Raw genomic sequence first — 26,362 nt, 5'->3', positions numbered from 1 at the left:
ATTTTTAATCGAAGTTTAACCAAAAGTACTTTGGGTGATTTCTCTTGATATCTAGAAAACCAAAAACATTAGATTTTCTAATCAGAACTTCGCAGAACTTCAAACTCTATTTACAGATCTCATCGAAACTTAAAAATTGATAAAAACATAATGTTTTCTCCGAAAAGTCGGCAAGGCTCAAAACTAGTTCGGAGAAGTAAAACTTCATCATCCTAAATAGTTATATTTTGCCCAACTAGGGTTTAGTTATGTCGAAAAACAAACCACTCGCTTCAAAAACAAAACCTGCAAAATGCGATTTAATAATTAACAAGGGAAAGTTGCAATGAAATAAGAGCATTAAAGAAATACAGTGTCATATAGTTTCATCGGCAGTTTTTTTCTCCCTTAACAGCCACAGAGGTTGAATTTTGCTTTGTGCTTTCCGTATATTCTGATATTGGGAACGATACGTTGCAATGCAACTATGTAGGGTGGTGCTGGTTAAAGGGTAGAGTAAGGGGTGGTGTTGGATTTATGGAGACGGGGGCCGGATGTAGACATCCGCCAGGGGGAAGGACAGGGCTGGCAAAATGGGAAATGCCTCATCCGCCCGCCTCCTCCCTCTCTCACTCTCTCTTTCATTCCATAATTTGTCCCCTCCCCTCCCTTTTATCTATCTCTTCACTCTATTGTTCTAAGGATGACAGTCAAAACATGTGCCGTATGTATCATGATCAATGCTGAAAAGATGGATGGATAGCGGTATGATAAAAAAATTTAAACCTTTACATGAAAACGTATTGAATGTTATGAAGCGTTCAAATATTTTGTTTAATTAAAAATTAAATGATCCGTTTTTAGACGCGACAGTCTTTTGCATGTTCAGAAAACAGAGGGGCATAACGACATTAAAGCATTCAATTTTATAATGCTTTTTTTTCAATATGATATGGCGGTTCGCATGGTCGACCAGCATCAAGGAAAATTCATTCTTTTCGCTTTGATTTTTTCTGATGGTTGTTATTTGGTTTAAGGAGGTTAAAATTGTTCATACATAAACAGCATCGTGAATAATAATAAAGACTTTGAGAAAAACTAAAAGGTATCAATTGATAGGTCTTACGACTTTTTGATGTCTTTTCGAGGTTTCAAGTTTTTGTATTTCAAATTATTCTAAAATAATGTACTTTTTGTTTCAAGTATGTTTAACATTTTGATTACACTTTAAATGCAATTGTTTTGAAAAAAAAACTTAGATAGATTTTATGGAAACTTGCTAACCATAAAATAGGCCATTGTGGGAACTTTCAAATCATAGCATGTTCATACAAGGGAACTTTTATGGACTTTTATGATTTATTATGGACCATTTTAAGCCCGGTAAATTTAGTCAATGTATCTTGAGTGCAAAACCATAGATTTCTTCAAACGGCGTGAAATATATCAAATTACCCAAAAAAAACATAGAAAAAATTTTTGTTTAAAAGGCCATTTTTGCTTAAAAGGACAGACTTTTCTGAATTATTTGACAACGTGATTTGGTTGCGGGTTTCAAAAGAACATCCAAAATAAAAGGAAAATCTCGAATGCTAGATGATCAGAAATGAAAAAATCGATAATAGTAGCTGTTTGAGCTCGTAATGATTAACCTGGCCTGACAATGGTGAATGCATTTTTCAAATCTCTTGTTTACTTTTTAAACAGGGTTTAAAGTTCTGCTATTAAAATTATTCTTAGATGGCTTAAGACAACAAACCAGAGTTGGACTTTATAAATAAAATGACTAACAGTTAAAAATAGAAATATGCACAATCGGATCTGTCAGATTACTCCCAAGTCACATGTGCATTGACTGACCATAAAAATGCTATTTGGAGCCATAAAAAATGTCCCCCAAAAGATTGAGTGGAAGAGATAATATAACCTCGTTCACTTGAAAATTATCCAAATTCTGTTTACCAGTTCAAAACATGCGCCGTAAATATCTTTGAACTTTACCCATTTCTTTGAAATAATTTTTAGTACTTTTCCAGGCACTAGAGCTTTGAAAAATTAAGCTTAATACAAAATTTATCACAAATAACACATGTATTTTTCTCAACCCAACTTGCAAATAGCACAAATTAATAAAATGTTGAATTGTAGCAAATCTTTTTAAAATAAGATTCAGAATAAAGACATCGTCAATGTTGAATGTATTCTGAATAATTACTGATGTTCGCTGGACCTTAGGTACGGGCAATAAGCCATCGTTTAAAAACCGCAGCCAAAATTAAAGAGAAAAATTATTGCAAGACCCTCAAAAAATCATTAGATTACATGAATCAATATCAAGTCATGCGATAAATTTTGTATTATCACGATTGATGATGGTTGATTAATCACAAGAACCCAAACGCATATCTTAAGTGTCATAGGCAAGTTCGATTGAGCGGATTTGATCAATTTCAATTGTAACATGTTCTTCTATCTAAAAGCAAGTGATTAACCAAAACGGTTTTGGGTTTTCTGGTTTTTCGGGGGAAAAAAATGACTAACTGGCAAGTGAAATGCGAATGGTTCGTCCTTTTGAGTAAATTGGCTGCCTTCTTATTGCTTTATTTTTTAAAATATTGAGTCATATTGGATATCTAAAAACCGCCGGTGAAGAATCAGACAAGTTCAGCATAGGTAATACTGCTATATTGCTATATTACAATCCGAAACGATCCAAATCTTTGCGGTATTGCAATCCGAATCTTAAACAATCCGAAGTGACAATGGAATAAAAATTAGTTGTTGGATAGATCCACGTCAACTGAACCGACTTATTCTCCGCTGCTTTTAAGCAAATAACACATTTTTCCATATTTGTTATCACTAGTACTACCAATTTTTGAAAAACAAAACTGACTGCAAATCTTTAACTAGAATTTAAAACAATACTGAACACAAACATTAAAAGGTTTAAAAAAAAATTGAGCATAAAGGGAAATGGGGATTCCTCAAAGAATATAAAAAAAATATTAATTCACTTGAAAGTTTTAAGGTGCCATGTATTTTCTGTTTTAATTGTAGTAAAATGGAAAAATGCAACTTTCAAAATACTAACCAACAAGGAGGCTAGGTAATTGTTGTTTGCACAAAGTTTCAAACCGGCTCATCCACGTTTTGATTTAATTCACATGTTCAACAAACAATAAGTGAAAAAAAATGCTGGGTTAGGGGCCCAATGAGACATGCCATAAAATTGAAATAAACAAGTTAACCTGTACTTCATTAGATAAGATACGAGATGCGGTAACGGGTCGACAAAGACAAGCAAAATGAGAAAAGTTTAAAATTACGCTTCTATTTTGAAAACCCCCTATTACAAATTAAAACCAGTACGCATCATAGGGGCTCAATAGAACGGCTAATTTATGATTCATAGGAAGCAATTTTGACTGGCCATTATCCGTTTTATGTCAGACGACTACAAAAAGAACGGCAGAAACAAAAAAAATCAATAAAATTTAGCAAGAAAGCAGTGCTGCAACCGTTAAAACTATTCAAAAACTATTCGTGAAGAACATTAAATACTTTCAATTGCGCATTCAACACCAATTGACCAAAGCCATTAGTGTGACCAGGCAGCAAAGAAATAAAAAAACAGCAATGGGAAAATAACCGAAAAATTCACACATTTCCTAAGAAAAGGCGTAGTGCCAAAGCCAAGAATCCATTAGATGAGAAAAACCATTGCAAAGATTGAATCTTAGAAAGAGGAGGCCACCTGTCGTTACAGAGATCCAGCAAAAAACAGACAAATATAAAATTGGCAAAGCTAAAAAATCCACTGATTTTAAACAGAATTTTTTAACAACGGAACCCAACCATGAGTTTCAACTTAGAACAAAAACAGATTAGGATTAAAACTTAATAAGACATTGAAAACCATTGAGAACCTTAATTTGACACAAACGGGGTTGCAACTTTTCGCTCCGTTCACCATCGACTTCAAATGCGCCTTCTTTGTAAAGATTTTTTGAAAACTCACAAAAAACTTATAAAAACACACTTGTAAGCTCATAAAACATAAGTCAAAACATAGCTAACAGCAAGACTACTGTTTGCAGAACCAAAACTTTTGACGATGAGTGTCACTAATGAGACTAACTTACTTGTTGACGACAATGAGAACAAAAATTGGGAAGTACAAAGATAGTCTTTTTAAAAAAATATTTGAAGTCACTACAACCGTAAGCTAGAAATTGAAATCAGTAGGACCTATTTAAACAACCATAGAGGCAATTTAAGCTATTGATTGTCAACTATATGCCGTACGACAACAAAAAAGACAGTTAGAGACAAAACAAAAAATTCTAATAAACTTTCCGAGGGAACGGCTTAAAAACAGCAGTTAAAACTATGACCTATTCACTAAAGTCTTTAAAAACATTCAATGTGAACTCTTTCAATGCCAATTGAAGCTTCACTAATGTGTTATTTTGGAAAGGGAACCAATTACAACCTCAAATATAGGCATAATGCAAAAACACAAAGTTTTATGAAAAAATTTAAAAATTTTATGAAATTTTGTACTAAGAAAGCGATGAACCAATAGTTAAACATATAGCTACTGAAAAAAACAATTTATTTCACTTTTAAAAAAGTTTGCACTGTACATATTGAAACTAAGCTACATGTGGACAGAAAAAGATATCAAAAAAGGCAAACTTATGGCAAATGTATAGGTTCATCTATAGCCCATAATGAACCCAATATGATCACGGATTACAAAGACAAAGTTGCTGCAAAAGAAATGACAAATGAATCAAAAGACAAAAAAAACAATTAAAAATTACGAAGATACATTGTCGAAGCCAAAAAAAATGAGAAGACATAAAGACGCTTTTCCCTGGAGACATAAATGAAGATTTTTTTTCTGAAGACATAGTACACATTTGTCTGGCTTCCTTTTGTTGCAGATAGGTTCTGTCATTAATTAGGCCTTCATTTGAAATCGTTCTCGTCAGTAATTAACATGGAGAAAAAACAAAAACCCAAAAATAATTTGAAACATAGTCGGCAGATTGTCAGAATAGCTGCGAAAGAATAGACTTGTGTGTCATATGATAGAGATTGAAACAGATACAGATAGATGTTGAAAACGGCGTCGACGCCGCTGAAAAAACCATGTAAAAAGCTTGTTAAAGCTCATTGCGCAGAAGACCTTTCATTAGGGACCTTTATTACACAACTGAATTTCTTTGACCTTAATTTAATTCAAAATAAATTTGAGTTTTAAAGTGCAAAAGTCATTTTATTGAGAGAGGTAAGTCACGTATAATCAAAATCTAATCACTCAAAACCTTTTGTTTGTTAGAGAGAGAGAGAGAGAGAAACAAATTCACGAGCGCAAAAGCCGTTAGTGAGAGGAAGAAGTCATTCAGGACATCTGACTTTTTCAGCTTTGCTGTGTGAAAAAATATAAAACGAAAAAGAGCGTCAGACGAAGAAACCAAAAACCAAGGACACCGCAATATAGCTCCCCTAATATTAGAGCGTCTTAGCTATAAAAAGACCGCGCTCAAAAGTAATCCGAATAGTTATTGATTCTAAGAATCCAAGATGAGTCCAAACCTAGCCATGAGCTTGCTGCGCGTCCAACAAAAACAATTAATTACTAAATATATTTGTAAAATAGATCAAATAGAAAAAATATTTCAATAAACCAAAAATAAATGATGCATTTTGTTTAACTATTTAGTTAATTTTCTGAAAGTTCGGCCTATTTCTAATTCCAGAAGTCTCCTATAGGAAGCAAAATTACAACTAGCTTTTTTTGGGAGTTTTCAAAGATTGTGACAGCAGACGTGTGGTCTATACTTCTGGCATATTTAAACAAAGTGGGATAGAAAAGAAGCGTGTTTGGAGCTAGTTTTGATTAAAAAAGTAACAAATTCGAAAAAATTTCAAAAATATCAACCAAAAGACTCGAATAAAACGAATCGGCAAGCCTCCTCTATCACTAAAACTAGAACCGAAAGCATTGCTATTACCAATTTAACAAACTTTAACAACATTGATGAAAATTAGATCAAAAATACGGAACATGTGAACAAAAACAACGAAATTCTCGTACTATTCAGAAAATTTAAACCTCGATAACTCACTGTAAAAACGAAAAAATACCAGTCTCAACTCTCTACAATGATCTATCGGCCAAAATCGACTGATCAAATAAAAACCCCATTTGAGTATATAGTTCCTCCCCCTACAAGTGGATCGGAACAATGAGAAGCACATTAAAAACTATCCACTTGAGATTCTATATCAGATCAAAGTCTTTTGAAAGCTTATTTTCTCAATTTCAAGCTATCTCAAATTGAAGTCATGGTTAGAGAAGAGTTGAGATTAATTCATAAAGCTGGGATTTTTACGAAAACTTTTCTACGTTTGTTCCATGAAGAAATTTTGTTCTGAAATTATAAATTTTGTGTCGACATATTAATACGGGCAATTTAACTAATGTCATCGGGCAATTTAATCTCCAACGACAAGCGGGGTGAAATCTAGTTTGTGATAGGCTTATGCTGGGGAGACTGAACTCAATATCGATTCTAAATGATATTATGAAACTTTGTTCAAATCGCACAAAGCAAAGGTCGAAGGAACAATATTTGTCCTAGTGCTTGCAAATGTAATCTACTGCAATTCGTGGATTAAAAAACAAAATTGTGACAAAACCAAAAACCAAAATTAGAAACCAGATTAAACTTTGAGAATCAAAAACAGCAATATGAAAGGCAGGAAAATTTCGAGAATAAATGTAACAATTTGAAAACTTTGACAAATCAAAACAAGGGTAAACCGATCTCAAAAATTGCTTCCATCCGGAAAAATAGTTCTTGCCTGCTCAATATTTGCCAATCATTAGCCCTTTATTGGCGTTCTAAGCAAAGTACAAAAAAAGCAAAATTAAATTGCGATATTTCTCCATCTGTCGTATGACAAATTTCACAGCTGTTGAGCATGGAACTCAAATCAAAACTGCTCCAGATTTAAAGAGCTCCAAATTATCAGAATTTTTGCAAGGAAACTGGTTGTTGCAAAAAATTTGAGAACAAGCTTACTATTTGTCATATTAATTGCATCTCGCAGAAACGCTTTTTTTCTTTGAAAAATAGCGACTAATTTTAAGAAGAGTTTTATCTCTGCCAGTAAATCAAAAAATTTCTCAGCGCGGTCAAATGTTAGTGCAGTTTTTTTTAAAGTTCAATTAATAGATGTTTTGATCTTAATTTGCGATTTTTTTCGATAATTTGCGATATTTTTTGTTATCTTCCTATCTTTCGTAATTTGTGATATTTTTCTATCAGTCGTAATTTAGAATACTTTTCTAGCTGTCGTATGACAAAGTTGGCAGCTTTTAAGCGTGGAACTAAAATCAAAACTGCTCCAGATTTAAAAAGCTCCAAATTCTCCGAATTTGTGTAACCAAACTGCCTGTTGCAAGTAAGTTTGATCTGATCGCTAGTTTATCATTTTTCAAAATAAGTGCATCTCGTAGAAACGTTTTTTGCATCGAAAAAACCCACTGACTGTAAGAAGATTTTTATCTCTGCCAGCAAAACAAAAACTTTCTTTGCCCATTCATTTTGTTTTTTAAAAGGTCAATTAATAAAATCTTTGATCGGCGATTGTTTCAGTTAAACTCCCCGGAAAAGTTAAATTTAATTTTTTTTAGCGCGACAAGCCATATAATTTGGTCTCAACATCGCGGGGAAAAATGGTAAACCTTGACTTTGCCCAGGCCAGTTTCGTTGAGAAAAACAAAATTAGTAAGCGGGCTGCAGTTGGTACTAGTAGGGGTGGTAGGGGGTTGCTGGTGGTACTAATTGTGGTGGTGGGGGCTGCAGTTGGTACTAGTAGGGGTGGTGGGGGGCTGCAGTTGGTACTATTTGGGGTGGTAGGGGGATGCTGGTGGTAATAGTAGGGGTGTTGGCGCGCTGTAGTTGATACTAGTAGGGCCGGTGGGGGCTGCTGGTGATACTTCTTGGGGCGGTGGGGGCTGCAGTTAGTATTAGTAAATCTGGTGCGGGGCAGCAGTTGCTATTATAAAATATTTGAATTATAAAAAAATCTTTATCATTTTTGTTTTGTGCCTTCTTGAAAACTCAAAACTATTAAATTCTCTTGCTGCTGCTTTTTTTTATGTATGCACATCTAATCGTCGGGTTTTTGTGAAAGATGTGGTGATTGTCTCGGACAGTGCCTCCTCTACATCCTCGACCCAAGTGTGACCACATCCATGGTCCACAGTGGCGGAGCCAGAGTGAACTGCGAACAAATTAATAAGGAGCTGGTTATTGATGTCCAGACCTGTTTATTAATGAGAAGTGATGCAGCGGGAAGAATGCAACGAATACATTGGCAGTACAGTTACCGAAGTTGTGGGCGCAGCTGCCGCAGTATCGTTGTGCAACGTGAAACTGCATGCAAACACTCCAAATACTCCAATTGTATAAATCATCTTATGCATAGTAGTTTCAATAACCAATCAAAAATTAAATATTATGCAGTTTGTTTCTTTCTCTAAGTAGAGTTTAGTGGAGATCTTTTTTAATCTGGAATATTAATTTTACCATGATATGAGCTCTGATTAGAGAAAAAAGGCTGAAATACAATTCTGAACAGTTTAAGCTAAGTATAAGGATTGAGTGCTGTTTTTACACTGAACAGACTTCGTTTTTTTTTACTGAATTCATACTTCATGGTAAAAAGTGACATGATCATAATATGTTCATATTAGAAATACAGACTGAGAAATACTATGCTTCAGCGCTGATTTACTATGTTACTATGACCCGGGATGCTTCAAAATCGCAGATTAGCAAATAACAGAAAGCTGAAGGATTTCATTTGAATATCAAATTTAATTCCTTCAAGTTTTACACTTTTTGTTGAATTCACTGTTCAACAGTCCTTTCGTGCTTACCGAATTTTTTCCCTATGTCGCAACATAGCTTGAATAAAAACAAAAAAATCATTTTACACATTTGTTCAAAACAGCTTTAATAATGAATTTTGATTTCAAGAAAATTAGCTCTCCTGTACATTCCAATTATTGTCGTGCAAATTTTGTATTTTTATTAGGGTCATATTATTCTATGGCAGACGCTAACATATCGGGTATAAGAATCATTAAAAAATTTGAAATCCTGTTCACGTCGTTTCGTGGTCTTCAAAAGAACTTGGAAAGAGTCAAAATGAGACGGTTTAAAAGCTGAAGAAAATAATATGCCTAAAATTTTACCCAAAGCTTTAATTTAGATAATTAGATCAGCTCCTAGTCTTGCTTAGTTTCCGTTTTGGACCGAGTCTTTTCCTTTTGAAAAAATAAGACCTAATGGAACACAGCTAATATCATTTCAAATGAATTCTACCAAAAATATCATCCCTAACCCATATTGGGGGGGGGGGGGGGTAAAAAGCTATAAAAGGATAAGCAACGAGCAATATTTGTTTAATTCGGCAGCTATTTAGGTTAATATTTCAGACTAAACAAGATTTAAAAAGTCTTTTCAAGTAATGAAGAAAAAAATTTAAAAAGTATTTTGTATGAACGCAATTAATTACCTCGAATGATTTTATTGTCACTTTGTATTTTCATGATTTGAGGCGAAAAATATTACAAAATAAGGCGTTAATTTCTCTCTTTTCAACCGATAATTTTCGAGTCTCAATCGTAATACCTATTTTGGTTTAATTTTAGTAGAACAAAAATGAAAATTATCTTTATGTAAAGTTAGACAGCTAGTCTTACTAAACCTTAATAAATTCAACATTTCTAAGCCCGCACTTGACATCACATGATCGTGGCAGGAAAGAAAAGAAGTTGAAAGCTTCAGATTTAATCACGTCGGAGCGCACTTCAAAAACCAGCAAAATTGGATGAAAAACCCGTTTGATCACGCGGGCAAATGCGAACTGAAGAACGGAAGTGGAATTGTTTCACGCATGCACTGTAAAAATTCATTAATGAATTCTTCTGCTCCAATAAAACGTTATTCCCTGAGGACTGACGGACAACAATACTGTTCTACAAAGAACCCTCTAATAGTTTGATATTCAAAGTAACCAAGATTAGTCACCGCTGCAGTGGACGCTGGAAATTTTACGCTGTCTTAATGAAAATATTTAATGCGCTAAAAGCAGAAATGAACAGTAATTTTATGAATGTGAGGAGGTGCTGAAATTGAAATTGACGGTGGACTATTTTTTTAATTATTCGGAATAGAAGATGGTGTCAAATTATTGAAGACAAATAAAAATTGACATAAAATGCTGTCCAAATGCTTTGACCAAAAGTAAACAGAATACATTTTCAATATAAAATTGCTTTTTAAAAATTAGTTATATATTATAAAGACAGGTTCCTTCCGTAAAGTGTTGGAATGGTGTTGGAAGACGGGGGTCAGATGTTGGAATCACACTCACAGACCACACACACATATACACGCACACACACAAACACACGCACACAATACACACACGCACGCAAGCACACGCACACACACACAAACACACACACATGCAGACACACATACACACACTACACACAAACACACACGCGCAGAAACTCACTGACACACGCAAATACAGAAACACACAGTCACAAACGCAAATACGCAAAAAACACACACATAAACTTCACTTGTGACAACAAAACTTTACTTGTCACACATTTTTCAATGACTTTGATCTTTCAAAACGGCATAAACAGGTAAAGCCCAGCGGGCATAAGGTTTCATTAGGGGCTCAAAGTGGGTTTTAGTAGTCCTTCAAGTGCTTAGAGTGGTGCAGCTGCTGAGATGGCCTTAATTTAAGTTTTAAAGGTAATTTTTAAGAGTTTTTGGGCTCAAAGTGCTGCAATTTCAAGTTTTTTTTTGTAATTTTTTGAGATTTTTTGTTTGATTAGTCTTAGCATGAAGTTTTTCAAAGTTGACGACGGCCTTTTGCGAGACAAAATAACTTGTCATGACCATTTTATGAGCTCTATGTTTTGGTATTACAAACACGAACACGCAAAATGCTACTAATTTTTGCAATTTTTTTCAAGTTTTTTGAAAATGTTTGTCATTTTCCAGCTTCAGGGGCCAGGGAGTCTCCGTTAAGGTTTGATAATAGGGCACTACATAATAGGCACAAACAATGGGTTGGTTTTCAACATTTTAATGTCTCAAATTGTATCTTTTTTGATAAAATCTGCAACTTTTTCCAAGGTTTTCAAAAGTTTTTTTCAATTTTTAATATTTTTCCAATCTCATGTGCCAGAAAACCTATTCCACAGTCTGATAAAAGTTACTGCATGCTTGTTCGTTTCAATGGATTTGTTTTCAACAATTTAAGCTTTCGAATTTTAGAAATTTTCTGATAAAATTTGCTATTTTTTTTCAAGTTTTTTCAAAATATTTGTCTTTTATTCAGTTTTTCTTACCTCAGTAGCCAGGTAACGTCATCCACGGTTTGATTGTATGCTACTAAAAAGTTGCTAGGGGGGCAATTGAATGTTTTTCAACATTTTAATAGAACGAAATTTTTTTTTGAAACTGAAATTGTTTTCTAAAAATTATTGCCTATCGGGCTTTGAGCTAATGAATTTTTTAATGCTTGAATTGGGTTACTGGATAGCCTCTAGAGACACAGAAATGATTCTGAAGATGATAATATCACCATTTTCAGCAGCCTTTTATTAAAGTTTGCAATTGATTTCATTTTTTTTTAAAATTTTTTGGCCATTTTCGAGTTAATCGATCTTCAATGGCCAATGATGTTTTTCAGGTAATACAGATATACTACTGGACCGATTTCAGAAACAAAAATTGGTTTTGAATTTATTTTTGAAAGCGGTGTATTTAAAGGGATCAAATTTTGCCTTAGGGGTAAAAGCTTCAATAGCTTTAGCAATGAGTATGTTTTTGGTTACTTTGTTTGATTGTTTTAGTTTCTCAATTTTTTGAGATGATTTTGTTTGTGTTTTTGCTGGCATTTTTCAATTGCTCTGCTGGTCAGGTAGAGTATTTCTAAGTTTTAATTCAATTCTTTGAAATGTATTTCAGGACTTGTCCTGCTATATTTTTCTTTTTCAGTAAACAGAACTGTTGATATGACCAGGGAGTTTTAGCTGTCTTTCAACATGCACCTCAAAATTTCTTTGAAAGACCCCATAGGTAAGAACAAATTGCATTCACATAAAAACGAAGAAACTTCTCTCCATAAAAACTACCGTTATAGAACAGAATTCTTCGTTTCGTTTTTCATTACGTAGAGGTGTGTTGCTTATTTTTTTTGGCGTGAATAATGTTATAATTAATCGTACTCAAAGTTAACAAGACTAATCATTAAAAGTTATAATTCAGTTTCTTTTTCTTTCATACTGTATTTTTTCAACTTCATTGTCATACGACTTTTGCGTGTCCTAAATGACTAACAGTTCTCGAAATTTAAAAAAAGCACCTATGTGTACTTTTTAATTAGTTTTTTAAATAAAACAATAGGCGTGTTCGTAAGGGTTTCAGGAAAAAATAAATTTTTTCGTTTTCTTTTTCAAGATACCCTCAAGAACACGATTTTTTTAGTTCAAAGGCTAATTAGAAAAAAAAATGAAAGATTAATTTGAATTACCGAAAACCAGATTGTTCACACAGGTTTATGAAAATAGAAATTTATCCTCGTGGAGGAAATGAACTAGATAAAAACAACTCTATATGAGCAAAAGAAATGCGCCAATTTTTACTATTTTTAATTAAATCTGAATTCAAATTCGAAGTTATCGCTTTTTAATCCCAGAAATTTGGTCGTATCTGGAAAAACTATTTCCCTTATACACATGTGAACAATTTTGTTATTTTTTATAAAGCTGCGAACAAACTAATGCTCTTTTTTACATTGACAAAGGTCTGTTTATTTATATCAGAGGCGGGACTATCCATTACACTTACCATATACCATTATAAGGAAGAAGTAGAAATATCAATTATAGATGATCTTAAGAAGAAAGGATATATTTTCCTATTTTTGCTGGAGTGTTTCACTGTGTTCCTTGTTTTACTTACTCGTCCTTGCTGATCTCGTGGTCTTTCGTGTTCGACGGCAAAACTCCCCTCGTTAAAAGTGATAAGATTAGTAGAATAAACAGAGTGAAATTGAAAGATAGCAAACTGGAGTAATGGCGGTTCGGGTGAGGGGGGTGGGGGTGGTGGCGATTGATGCAACTGTAGGCGGCAAGCAACGGCACAAATTGGCACTTCATAGTTGGTTATAACTAATAACAAATAGTAAAATATTTATATTATAAATAACAATCGGATTAACGAATTTCTATCTGTAAAAACTGAGCTGAATACAGCAAAATAATGGTTTTAAATTTGAAATAATGTATGACAACTCAACTTTTTTTGTTTTTGCCGATGAGAATCATTCGGTATTTTGTGATTTGGCTGTTGATAACCAACCAATTCAAGAATTCGCAAAATTGTAACCGATCTTTATAAAATTAATATTCGAATGCAACCCATGAATTCAAGTTTTATTGATCACCTCGTTAATAATTTCAAGGATTCGTTAATTTATAAATGATCTGCGCGCAACAATGGCAACTAATTTAATTTGATTAATTTCAATTTGTAACAAAGAAATTTTTGTTTAAACCTATATAGTTTATCAAAAATTTTAAACGAAATGATAAAGAAATAATTTGGTTTAATTTATCAGTGGTTTTTCTATTGTCATAAATCAACCTGGAAACAGCTCCCGGTTGGTGGGTGAATTTATATCGGTTATAACTCAATTACTGATTTGTGTTAGGGCTGACTAAACTTATCGGTGTAATAATAATGAATTGCGACCCCCTTCAGGGGGAATTTGAAGAGAAATGATGATAAATGCGTGAAATCTTTTTGTCATTCAGTGGAACAAAAAAGGGGGAAAATTGAAGATTTCTTCTCTCTCCCAAATCGCTGGGGACCAATTGTCTAGGAGCAGGCGATTAAACCCAACTAAGAGGGAAAAAGAAGGAAAAATTCCTTAAAGAATAAAAAACGGCGAAAATCGAAAAGACAGCGCGTGGTGTAATATGGTAGAGTTAAGGGAGTTTTGGTTAACAATTTCTGGTTATAATTGAGTTATTACATATCTCCAATGCAAAAGAGGGGAGTCAGATCCGAAGGCAATCACACAGTCAAGTGTTATCCTCGAGTGAAGCGGATTTTTGGGAGTATTAACTTGAAATAATGAATGGCGGCCGTGGCCAAATAGAAAAACTGGGAGTGGAAAGTGGCCTGAAATTTGGGAAAGATATTGAGAGTGGGGGTCGTTTTAAGGTGAGGGATGGATACAAGGAAGGCAGAGAGAGAACGAAAGGGGGAAAGAAAAAAAAGGTGGGGGTATATACTGAATTAAAGTGAGGTTAAAACGGATAGAACCTAAGGGTGAAAGTATTAAAGCACCTATAAGACCCAGTAGCTCGCAATCTACCATCATATGCTCCCCACCACCCCCCCCCCCATTTCTCTCTGCCTACCCATATACCCTATATACACACTCATGGCCAGTGAGTATAAATACATACATACATACAATATCAAGTCGCAGTCACAGAAACAAGAATTTTATCAGAGCGTAAAAATAATGATGAGATTTTCAGTAACACACATCATTAAATTCCTAATTGCATCCCATGAATTTAAGATTAGTCCCGGGCTCATTTTGAAAAATGCCTCCGCTAATAAGTATTAAAAGTCGCTATCTATATGGCACTGCATTAGCATAAAGCAATGCGTTTTTATGTTGATTGGTCTGGGCATATCATTTCAATCTGATTAAAAGTGAGTGAAAATGTTTTCACGTTTTTGGGCAGAAAAATTGAAATAGTAGCTGATTTCAGAAGCTTGGAAGAAAGTATCTTGAAAATATATGCTTGCTTTCTTAAAATAAGTTTAGAAAAATAGTTTAGAAAATTTTTATTCTAAAAAAGTAAAAATCAAAGAATTTTATTGTTTGAATAGTTAAATTTAATTCTCTGTAACTTTCCTTAAATCTCTAACGCTTTTGTATATAAATTTAAATAAACGTTAAAGCTTTAAACAAAAATATATTCAATGGTATTACTAAAATTTATAAAAGTAATTATTTTTTTCATTTTTGACCGAGTAAATTTAAATCTAACAGCCCTTTTGTTAAATTTTAACAATCAGACTAGATTTTAAACTAGGAAAAGGTAATAGCAAAATCAAATAGGAATTACTTGAATTAGTTTTCATTTTTGCATAATTCAAGTGGAAAAATTAATTAATCTAAGTGGTTCACGCGACTGTGCATAATAAGATGGTCATGAAAACCATTAGAGCTGTTTTTGTTTATTTTTTCCTGTTTTTGTTTGTCCTGTTTACTTTGCAATTTTTTGCTCAGATGTCGCCAACGGGTAAAAAAGAATGAGAGATAAATTGAAGATAAAGAAGAAATAAATCACAAATTACCTTCGACTCAAGACAGTTGATGTAAAAAAGCGAACAGATGAATTTAGATAAAGATATGAGTGTGAACAAATGGAAAAGAGAAACCCGCCGCTACCCGGGCGCTAGATAAACTCGCACCCAAATTGCGCCTTTTTAGCCCAGCATTGTGAATGCTCCCGTATTTTCAGCTCAGCAAAAAACAGTCAACATAGGCCCCGAAAATGGGGGTAAAATTATAGAAAAAGAGAGCGATTATCGATTTTTTAGCTCAAAGGGGGAAGTTGAAATTAGAAAGAAATGTCCATCAAGCGAGACGTGTGTTTGATGTCACAAAGAAATAGGGATAGCCAGGAATTGCATTTCATTTGATACCCTATCTTATTATACCCGCGACTCTAACAAACTGTGCTGTAACAATACTAAAACGCCAGATCTTCAATTACCCCGCGCTACCATTAACGTGGAAGGAATTAGGAATTAAAAAGGCGGGATGTGAGGCGGGGGGGGGGGGTGTAGACCTCTTTTCACAGGCGCCGGATACATTAACCGTTACAACGCAACCTACAGTTATGACTTAAAAGCAACAGCGTTCAGTAACTTAGCGTTGAGCCGCTAATCACAGCTCAACCCCCTCCCCCCACCCCATTGATAACCCCAATTGCGTATCCACCTTTTCATTCAAGGCAGGCGGGGGACTGATTATAAGACAGACAGGTATTAGTAGAGAGAGATTGTAAAAATAATAAAAGAAAAGGCCAAATTATTTCTTGACACTAAGACCCCGATGCTCGATAATGAAAAACGGATTCAAATTTTCCTTTTTCGTTAAGTTGGCGGTCTCCATTTCTGTTTTTTTTTATTTGAACTCATTTTCTGTGTTTTTAGAACATTTCGTTCCTAAAACCAACCATAACAAATGCCAATCTTTTTGACCAAATCACAAAAGAACAAAAATTTTAATGATAGACATAACTGAAATCTCATTTTGTCGAACGTCACCATGCTAGTAGTTTGCAATTAAATGCGTGCATTTAAATCTCTAAGAAAATGGCCTCAACTCAAATAGAAAATTTTAATTGGAATTTATAAAAAAAGGAATACTTAAAAAATCGAACAATTGTAAACTGTAGGCGCAGCTGTAAACACGTGTAATATATAGCAGTTCTTGTAAAACTATCTTGCTTATTCGTCTACGGGCAAAAAAAGTTCGGAAGAAGGTATTGAACATAAACTAGGTTAAATTGGAGCCTTCAAAAAATGCAAAAATTTAAAGAAATCAGAATTTCGCAAAAAACCTGGGGCGAAATGAATTAACAATCCAATGTCCTCTTTCGGGGTTGATTTAGTTCAACATTTTGAGCCAGTGATTTGTCTTACTTGAAAAAACTATCAATTTTTAACACTGATGACATTTTTGTCTAAAGCTCCAAATAGAAACTGGCAAATTCCTCATCATAAATTTTTAAATTGCAATCTGTACAGTCAATTATTTTTCGCACTCTCACGAAGATCGTTGTTCCAATTGAATTCTAAAAATTCGCAAAAACTCAAAATATTTTAACCAAAATGGCGCTTAATTACCTCTGAATTGCTTAAATTTTAAACCACATAAAAATGCAATTTAAATGTATAAAAAGTTTACACTAACTTGACAAAGTAGTTATTTGTTAACTATGAATATAAGAGTCCTTTGACAAACCCTAATATGAAAACAAACGTTCAGTTCAAGTACAATTATGCAATATTATAGGAACATATTAGAGGTAATTCCTGCTAATTTTGGCTTAATGCCAAAATTGAATGTGAACAATTTTTAGTGTTTGAACGATTTTTTTAGTTGATTCGTAATTATAATTGATTCTCATTTTGACTCCTTTCATTTTTTTTTCAATTTCTGTGAGAAAAAATTTGAATTTCAAAATAAACTAACAAAAACTCTGGTTTTATACCTGCTAAGTAGAAAAAATCATGTCAGTAAAACTATTGATCCATTCACATTAGCATTTTTTTTAAAAAAAATAAATCAAAAGCATATTATTGCTTCGAGTATATTTCTCTGTAATTGGTAGAAAACTATATTTGAGAAAAATTGCGGAAGATGGTTGCAGGAGAAGGTTAGTCAGCTACGCTAGTTCAATGATTTGTTTCTGAGTTCAATGAGACGTGAGTATTGAGAAAATTTTTAAGCAATCCTCCATTGCACAAAAAAATGCAAATTTTCTAAAATTTGTCAATTTTTACAAATGTTATCTTCGCCTAAAACACTGCTCACATTCTTTCATTTTCTCATCATATAATATACCACTACAAACACCCGCAAAATTTTTAAAATAAAACATTCACTAGTTGTTGTAAAAGCAAATAACTAATCTTGACAGTTTTTGAACCTGAAACAGCAATCCGTCATATGAAGTCGTAGACAAAAACACTCTCGTATTTTTTTTAAATTCCTTCAACTTCAAAAACTTTTAAAAAACGCGCTACAACAATTTTTTCATTCTATTCTTTATATAAACTGCAAAAAACAAGTTATCAATCAGTTTTTTCCAAAGCCTTGATTAATTGCTATTTTTTGTAATTCTGAATTTTAAAAATGAGTCAGAGAAATTGTTTTAAAATTTTAAGTGAAGTTCTTTTCCATAGTCAATTCTGAGCACATTTAAAAGTTAAGAAATAGTTTAAAAAAGGCAACAAACTAGAATTTTATCCTAAACTTGTTAAAGTTAGCTTAGAAAAGTTAGCGTAAGAATTGAACTCCAATCTCCGTAAATTTAAAATGGAAGCGTATAAAAAATTTTGTTCTCAACAATTATCTGAGCAAGGCTTAATCTTTTTCAGGATTTTCAATGATTACACGACAATCACTCAATTACCTATACGATTCCTAGTTATTTTCCCCCTTGACGTAGAAGGATCGTAAAACTGTTTTAAAACCTTTTTTGAAAGAGAATTTTTATTTTGTATCATGTGAGACACAAAAAAACGGCTCGTATCACATTCTTTATAGATCGAAGATCGTGGCTTATAGAAGAAAGATCATGGCTTATAGAAGAAATCGGTTATAGTGAAAAGGTCCATAGATTTTTTAGCGAGTTTTCGAGGGATAGTGAATGTTGCTAGATATTTAAATCAATTTGCTTTCAATTGCTTAATGCAAATGTTCAATCGATCTGTTTTGTTATCGCTTTGAATTTTTTTGAATTTACAATTTATATATTTAAAATATTTAAAGAGAACAATAATTGAAATGCGTTGTACTTATTTATTATATTGAACATGGGTTGCGCACATTTTTTGGATGTAAAGTTTCTTGGGTGGGTCAAGGCAGTCAAGTAACGTAAACAAATAACATTTATGTAAACAAAAAACAATGATAAATAAGTTGCATGTACAATGCTCATATTTTTCTAGTAAACAAAGCAAAGCCATTTAAGATTCGCTTGGGATTGTTCAAGGATCATGTAGAAATTCTCAGAAGTTGCTGAAGGATCTTAAAAGGAAAAACCATTTTTGCCATTTGCAGAGTTCCAGGTCTTATAACTGCCAGGTAGGATCAACCTGAGTCAAGCATATGAGTGAAAAAACAACTTTGCAAAAGCAAACAGATTTTTATATATAATTTTTAATGCGGAAAAATATCAGAGAATTCAAAAAATCTGATAGTTCATGGTAAAAAATTATACGACAGCAATTTTCTAGATGTGACCATCAGCACGCGACAAAATTTTATTAGGACAAAATGACCGCAATAAAAATTTAAGCTGAGAGCTTTTTTCAAAATTCAAGTTTTGTTTGCAAACTAAAAATAACTCAGTTACCGCCTATGGGGAGCCGGTGATCTCAATTATGAGTTTATAGCACTTAGTGAAATAAATGCAAATATAATCAGAAAAAAATACTAACTGCTAATTAGTAAATATTTAATTAAGCCACTCTGCAAAATCTTGTCTCCAAATAAAACCGAAAATCGAAATTTACGGTCTTGGTAAATCAATAATTTAAATCGGAATAAAATTGGAATGAAAGCTGGAGGAATCCTGGTAGCTAGCTTGTGACTGCAAACGAAAAAGGGAGGCTGCTGTCTTCTATCCCGGTAGGATGTTTTATTCGCTTTGAAATCACAATTAATGCCAACACACCTAGGCTAAAACGGCTAAGAATTCACTCAGTTGCTCGTTCCCGGGAAGAAAAAAGTAATTGTTCACGTTTTGAGCGGTTCTTTTGTTGTGGCTTTGTTGAACACAATACGTTTAAACAGGCCAATGACAGACCAGAATTGTGGATAAGAGAAAGGATACAAGGTTAGTCGATAGTAACTAACATCAGACCATAGCCTGCAGACTTCTCTTCTCTATTATGGCTAAAGGGAAGGTCTTTTCAGAGGTTTAGAGGGATACAAAAATAAACAAAGGCGCACTGACATTAGCTGAAAAGAGGCATATAATAATAGGAATAATAGCTAAAAAGAAAAGCGATGAAAAATGAGAGAAAAATTAACCTACTTAAAAACAAATGTTATAATTATTTTGTTTATTTGCTGATCTGATGGTATGATTCCTCCCCTTTTTGAACAATTTTTGTTTTTGTTTATTTTTACTCGAGATTTGAAAAGATGCGATGTTTTGTTTTGTGTAATAAACGGAGTTGGGGGAGGTTAATTAGGTTGGCAGTGTTTGAAGCAGTAATTTGTGTTAATTGGCCGATTAAGCAGCTGTCCTAATTTATGTTTCTAAATAAAAAATTAATGTTTCTAAATAAAGAAACAAAATGGGGTGACAGAAAAGAGCAAAATTTTTTTTCTGACAGGTACATTTGAATCTATGACTAAAAATTACAAAATAAACCTGGGGATAAATTTTACAAATTAAAACTGATATCAAATTTATAAATAATATTTTCTGATATTGTAAATAAGAGAAATTAGAATAGTTGCATAAGATATATGATATATAAAAATAACGTTTGAAATTTCAAATCTCAAGTGGGATAAGTTTAAGCTTTTGAAGAAGAAATCAAGTGATAGATTCTATTGATGGGCTGGTATGGCCGATTTGAGAGTTCTTTCAACAGCCTACAGGGTTAACACGTGGGAAAGGAGAGATATGGGGGAAATGGGTGCAGTGACTGATGCTATTTTATGAAAAATTATTTCAGCATAAAACTTCTGAGATTAAATTGCATCGATTTGCACTAAACTGTGTGCGCTAACCCATAATAATACATAATGTCATTCTATGCAAGGAAGGGTTAGGTGGGTGGATGGGTGGGGGGGGGGGGGGGGGCTGGTTGGAAGGGTTAAAGGAGGTTTTATTGGGGCGGGGGATGTAATCAATTGTATCAAAGAAAATTAGAATTCCCAAAAATTAAAATTACAGAGATAACTGAAAACAAAAATGCACTCTCTGTGAAAATTTGGAGCCCAGTTTTTCTACGAGAGCTGAAAAACAGCAAAAGAATGTTGCCCGATTTAGTCGTTGGCTCAATAAAGCATGTATTACTTACTGTACAGTGTACAGCAGATACAAATATCCATTCATTAGTGTGATGTGAATGCTATAGTAGTGGTAGTTGTGGTGGTGGGGTGGTGAAAGTAGTGACTTTGTATGTTTACAGGACTGATCAAACAAAGAGCCAAGGAGGCCTATTAAAAAGTGATGAGGATACCGGCCAATTCCTCCTCCTTCCCTTTTTTCCATTGTACTCCTCCCTATTTCATTGGATTCTATCTTAACCTCAACTGAAAGTCACTTGTTTTTCATGTACAACACATCCACCCTTTGTTCGAGCTGCTGAAAGTTTCTGAGGGAGGTAGTGTTAAGTTTGAGCTGAAAGTTAAAAATTTCAGTCCAGCGCAAATTTCCGCAAAAATTAGCGCTGAATTGATACTCAAAATTTGAAAAAATCGTCGCTCATTCAAATGACTTTCGATTAATCAATTTGGTGTTTTTCAAAATATCCAATTTGCAGATATTATGGGTCAGCGATTTTTTAAATGTAGTTTCAATGTTCCAGTACTTGGTTACGCTGAGATCAAAGTAGGTGTTATTACTTCAATTGTACGATGGTGTAAACCATTTTTGCTATCATTAGAGAGTTGACGTAATAGCCAGTATTATTGAACGCTTGAAGCAAGAAGAGCTGTATTTTTGGGTTTTTGGCGCAATCTTCACTATTAATTAGCAATTTTGCTGAATTGGTTTAATTTTACTAGTTTTTGTCCTCATCCATCAGCAGAGAATCTTCGAAATCAGCGAAGGAAACAAATTTTCTCAAAGACATCTAATTGAAAGTACAACTGCTCCTCTTTGCGTTCTTGCCTGATGAAGTGGGGAGAACTTCAGTAGTTGAGCAAATTCAGAAAAAGCATTCACGATTTGTTAAATCCTTCAATCACGAGTTTTTATTCTTACCTGACCAATGTTGGGAGAATATATACGAACATTTCACGAGTGGAAATTTGAAACGGACAGTTGAATTTTGAATTATTGAACTGCAGTTCTGTTGAATTAACTACCATAGTTATGATGACAAAATTAATTATAATTTATTAATATTTAAAAAAATTGCTTAATTGTGATGCTGTTGCGGCGATGGAGATAGCAATCCCGGTCATTTCGAAATCCATATGATTTTGAAAAAAAAATAAAAGTTCAGTTGAGAACTGAAATTGAACGAAAGAACTTTAAGAAAAAACTGTGAGAGCGCCATTTGAGAATTATGCAATTTCCTTCCACTAATCTTGAATCAGTAGGAGGCCTAAGATACCTGAACCTCTCAGTATAAACCCAGGGCTATTTTTTACTTAGATACAGAATTTGACTTAGATAATTGGTACAATGCTTTCATAGACACAGGCAGGAATTTATTCTCATACATGCTGTGCAGCCACTTAATAAAAGGGTCTCTTAAAAAGAAGAAAATGAGAGAAAACATACAAAAATCCATGGTTTGCTGATCAATTCAAAAGGAGCGAATAATAGGAGAAAGCAAATTGGTTGACCAACCACTGCCTAGAAGATTAAACGCTTTTGTTGAACACAGCATGAACTATATTTTCTATGGCTATCCACAAGCAGTTTATCGTCCGATGATCTCAGTTTCAACCATGGAACTGAAGAAAGAAGAAAAAGGAGAAACCGAAGAAGTCTGCAGGATAATTACTAACTCGTTCGGTCACAAACTATTCTCAATTAATCCATTTCGTTCATCCATTTCTAGTTCATCCATTGGCGTTCATCCATTTCTAGTGGTACTTAATAGACCCATGTAACTTGTCTAAAAGCTATCTGATTTAAATAAGCTGTCCTATCCCAAATCGATTGTTTAATTCAAAATATTTGCCTATTTAGAACAGAATCAATGTTGATAGAACAGACTTTATCGGTGAAAAATGTGTGATAGACCGAAATGGATTATAAAAACAGCTAACATTAGCATTAACATGAAACAAAATAGTCTGCATTCTATCCTACACAAGCAGTTGATGCAATTTTTTCTCTTTTTTTTCTAAAGAATATTTATCAAGAAAATAATTAAAAAGCAAAGCTATTTGTTGGAAGCAACAGAAGAGTTTTCCATCTCAACAGACTGAAATTTGATCGTTTGAAACACGTTCTGGAAAAAAACTATCTGTCAATCCTGACTTGACAACGAAAAACTTACTTTTAATAACACATCTCGGATCCGCGCTATACTGAGATCAACATTAACCTCGAAAAAGTGCAAATTTATAAACCGTTATCTTGACAGCTTTAAAGTGCCTCTTTTGGCTCTTGTTCAGAGATTTTGGAATAATGTTGTTGAACTCATTTCCAATGAAAACTTCACCTATTTTAGATTTGTTAATTGACAAAACTGGTAAATAGTAGACGTTGTGTAATCTTTACGGCAAAAATAAAACCTTTGAACTTGGGAAAACTGCTGGTATGTTCAGTTTGTTCTAATAGTGGCTCTAATTTTAACCGAAAATTAACGGCGACTAGAATTGAGATCCAAATTCGTGGTTAGATGTCGATACTGATAAATTGTTACCATTTTTCTGACAAAGAAAATTTTGCTGCAAAATTCTTAATAGAAAAATCATTACTTCCGGATATGTATTTGAGCAAATGCCTAAATGTTTATTTTAATCTGATTTGAGTGCTACTGTGAACGTCTGAGGAAGCCCAATGATGATGGCAAAAATTTAATGATGAAAAAATACTGATATGATCTCCGATAAAAGCAATTAATCATCGTCGCAAAAATTATCAGCTCGCTATTACTAACAATTTAGTACCAAAAGCAAAGCTTTTGGTACTAAATTGTTAGTACCAAAATGAAAAACAAATACTGGACCAACTCACGGTATCTGCCACCGATTTCTCAATTCAAATGTTTGTGGAAAAAAATTATAGCCGCCGCAAAACAGACAAATTGTAAAATTAGATTAAACTGTTGACTGTTCGCATCTTTAATTTTACTGAGTAAAAACTGTTGCGGCAAATTATTTTTTTTACTGAAATGGGTGCACAAGTTGGGCGAGAGGAATTTTGCCTTTGATAATTTGTAACTATGAATTATTCGGAGCCCTGTGGAAACCTAATGCAATTTTAAGCCTTTTTGAAGGAATTCATTCGCAGTTCATAAAAAACAGGAATCCTGAACGTTTTTTGCTTGAGCCATTTATTCAACAACTCCCGCATTTCTAGAAATTCTACCCGAAAAATCAATTTAGATCAAAACTCATTATTAAATTGGTAAAAGATATAACAGGAAAAATATTTCGAAAAAATTTGTCACTAATGCGTGCAACTATCCCAAAACACTTAACTAAGCACAAAACACTTTTTTTTCATATTAATTTTGATTAATTCCGATTTATTGTAAAAAAAATGTGACTGCGATTACGCGTCACATATAATTATTTAAATATAATTATTTAATTATTTAAAGATTTTAATGTGAAATATAGTAACTGACTGCGATTACGCGTCACTACAACCAAAAAGCAATGAGAAAGATATTGTTGGTACAGCAGATTTGATGGCTGCGATAAAGCGGCTATTTAAATTCGAAGATGTCGTTTCTTTTTATTTCAATGTGAAAACAGGATCACCCAAGATAAATCAAGTTTATCAACTGATTGCTGCTATTACGCGCTTGAAGTTGTTAAACATGTAAACTCTCTCCAAATACAGGATCTTAGCAGAAAAATTTTGATTTTCAATGTTTTCTTTTTTTCCGTTTAGGCTATATATATATTTATATATTTTAACCAATTAAATACATATTCTGCCTACCGTTTTAGCTTTGTTCCGAAAAAAAACAATCTTTTATTCTGATAACCAGAGTTGTGTTAACTCTAACGTCATATCCGCTAACACTTTTAACTTTGCTGCTACAATTCACTTAAGACAATGTTCGTCCCGCTTTTCTTCCACTTGTACACATCATTTTAGTACAACAAAATGCAAAAGCGCTTCATGCTTCAAAATATAAGATCTATATACAAAAATTTAGATCAGCTTCAAATTCTAGTAAACAGTTTAGATAGTCTACCCTTAGCCGTCCGCTTAATAGAAACCTCAATAAATTAAGAGTATGACACTGCTTGTTTGCAACTAGACTTTTATCAAAAAATCGTCACAGTCAGTAGGGGTGTAAAATGAAATAGAGGAGTTGGTATTTTTTTGAAAAACAAAATAAAGTTCGAAACAGTGAACAAGTACAAAATGAGTGCCAAATTTTGACACTGAAGTTTTGCTATAATAATTTAAAAGTTTTTTAAACTATAAAATACGTCAAACCAAACACGTCCAACGAAAAACTAGGCACAAGCTTAGGAAATCGTTTTGAGAAAATTGTTATTCCGGAAAACTATATGTCAGTTATATGTGGCGATTTTAATAAAAATCATCACACCTTTTCGTCAAAGTTTAAAACATTGCCAGAAGCCTTATGTAGAGAATGCGAAATTCACTAGAGAAACAAAGACTAGTAATTCTTGTGTTGATGCCGTGTATTCCAACGTAAAAATTGATCTTGTCACCAACTACGCTAACAGATCATTATACGCTCTTTTTTGGATTCTCGGGACACAAATTGAAGCATTCAGAAAAAGAAAATGATGATGATCGTCTGATTAAAATGCGGACAAAACTTAATGACCCAAACGCAATTATTAATCTTCAGTTTTATATGCAACATGAATTACAGAAGTTTGAACTAACACTTGATCAATTAAGTTGTGAAGAAGCCATGAAAAAAATTCAGTTTCTCTTGAATAATTGTGTTGAAAAATTTGTTCCTAGGAAAATGTGAGCTCAATGCGACTAACCAGGCCCACTTTGCTGGAAGTGCGGGAAATAATAAATAAAAAGCAAACCAAATATAGCACAGATTGCTTTGGATTGAACAACTTTTTTCTGAAGAAACTCGAATGGGTAATTGTGCCAATACTAACAAAATTAATCAACAAATGTATCGATGAAAGAAGTTTTCCACCTTGCTTGAAAGAAGCTATAATAGTAGCAGTACATAAAAGTGGTGATGTCCAGGAACCATCCAACCTCAGACCAATTTCTCTCCTTCCGACTGTTGCAAAAGTCTTTGAACATTTCTGTACAACAAAATATCTAATTTTTTGGAAGTTTTTGATCTCCTGAATGCAAATCAATATGGTTTCAGACGACAAAGAGGAAAAATTGATGCATTAGCGCATTTTTGTTGAAAGCGCTAGGGACTCTTTAGAAAACCAGTCAAAGTGCTCGATAGGGTTGTTTCTAGATTTGAAAAAGCATTTGACACGTTTGATCATAACTTACTTCTTAGAAAAATTGCTAACATAGGTTTGAGAGGCCCAATGCTTGAAATTATGAAATCTTACTTATCTGACAGAAAACAAATTCTTAGATATA

At 33.4% G+C, this 26,362-nt stretch overlaps 1 protein-coding gene across 1 annotated transcript in view; it reads right to left on the bottom strand.

Moving 5' to 3' along the window:
- The window catches only part of LOC142337955 (voltage-dependent calcium channel subunit alpha-2/delta-3-like), a 202,868-nt gene extending 183,055 nt beyond the window's left edge, over positions 1-19,813 (bottom strand). The window contains exons 1-2 of the mRNA XM_075387588.1: positions 19,398-19,813; positions 13,065-14,288 (exon numbers count right to left, since the gene is read on the bottom strand). Of these exons, the coding sequence (XP_075243703.1) occupies positions 13,065-13,261 (197 nt within the window). The 5' untranslated portion in view covers positions 13,262-14,288; positions 19,398-19,813. The remainder of the gene's footprint in view (positions 1-13,064; positions 14,289-19,397) is intronic.
- Between the last annotated feature and the right edge of the window lie 6,549 nt (positions 19,814-26,362).

This window comes from Convolutriloba macropyga, chromosome 4 (genome assembly GCF_964194025.1).
Source record: "Convolutriloba macropyga chromosome 4, txConMacr16.3, whole genome shotgun sequence".
NCBI lineage: Eukaryota > Metazoa > Xenacoelomorpha > Acoela > Convolutidae > Convolutriloba > Convolutriloba macropyga.
Note: the sequence above shows the minus strand (reverse complement) of the source record. Positions and strands in the feature narration are given on the sequence as shown.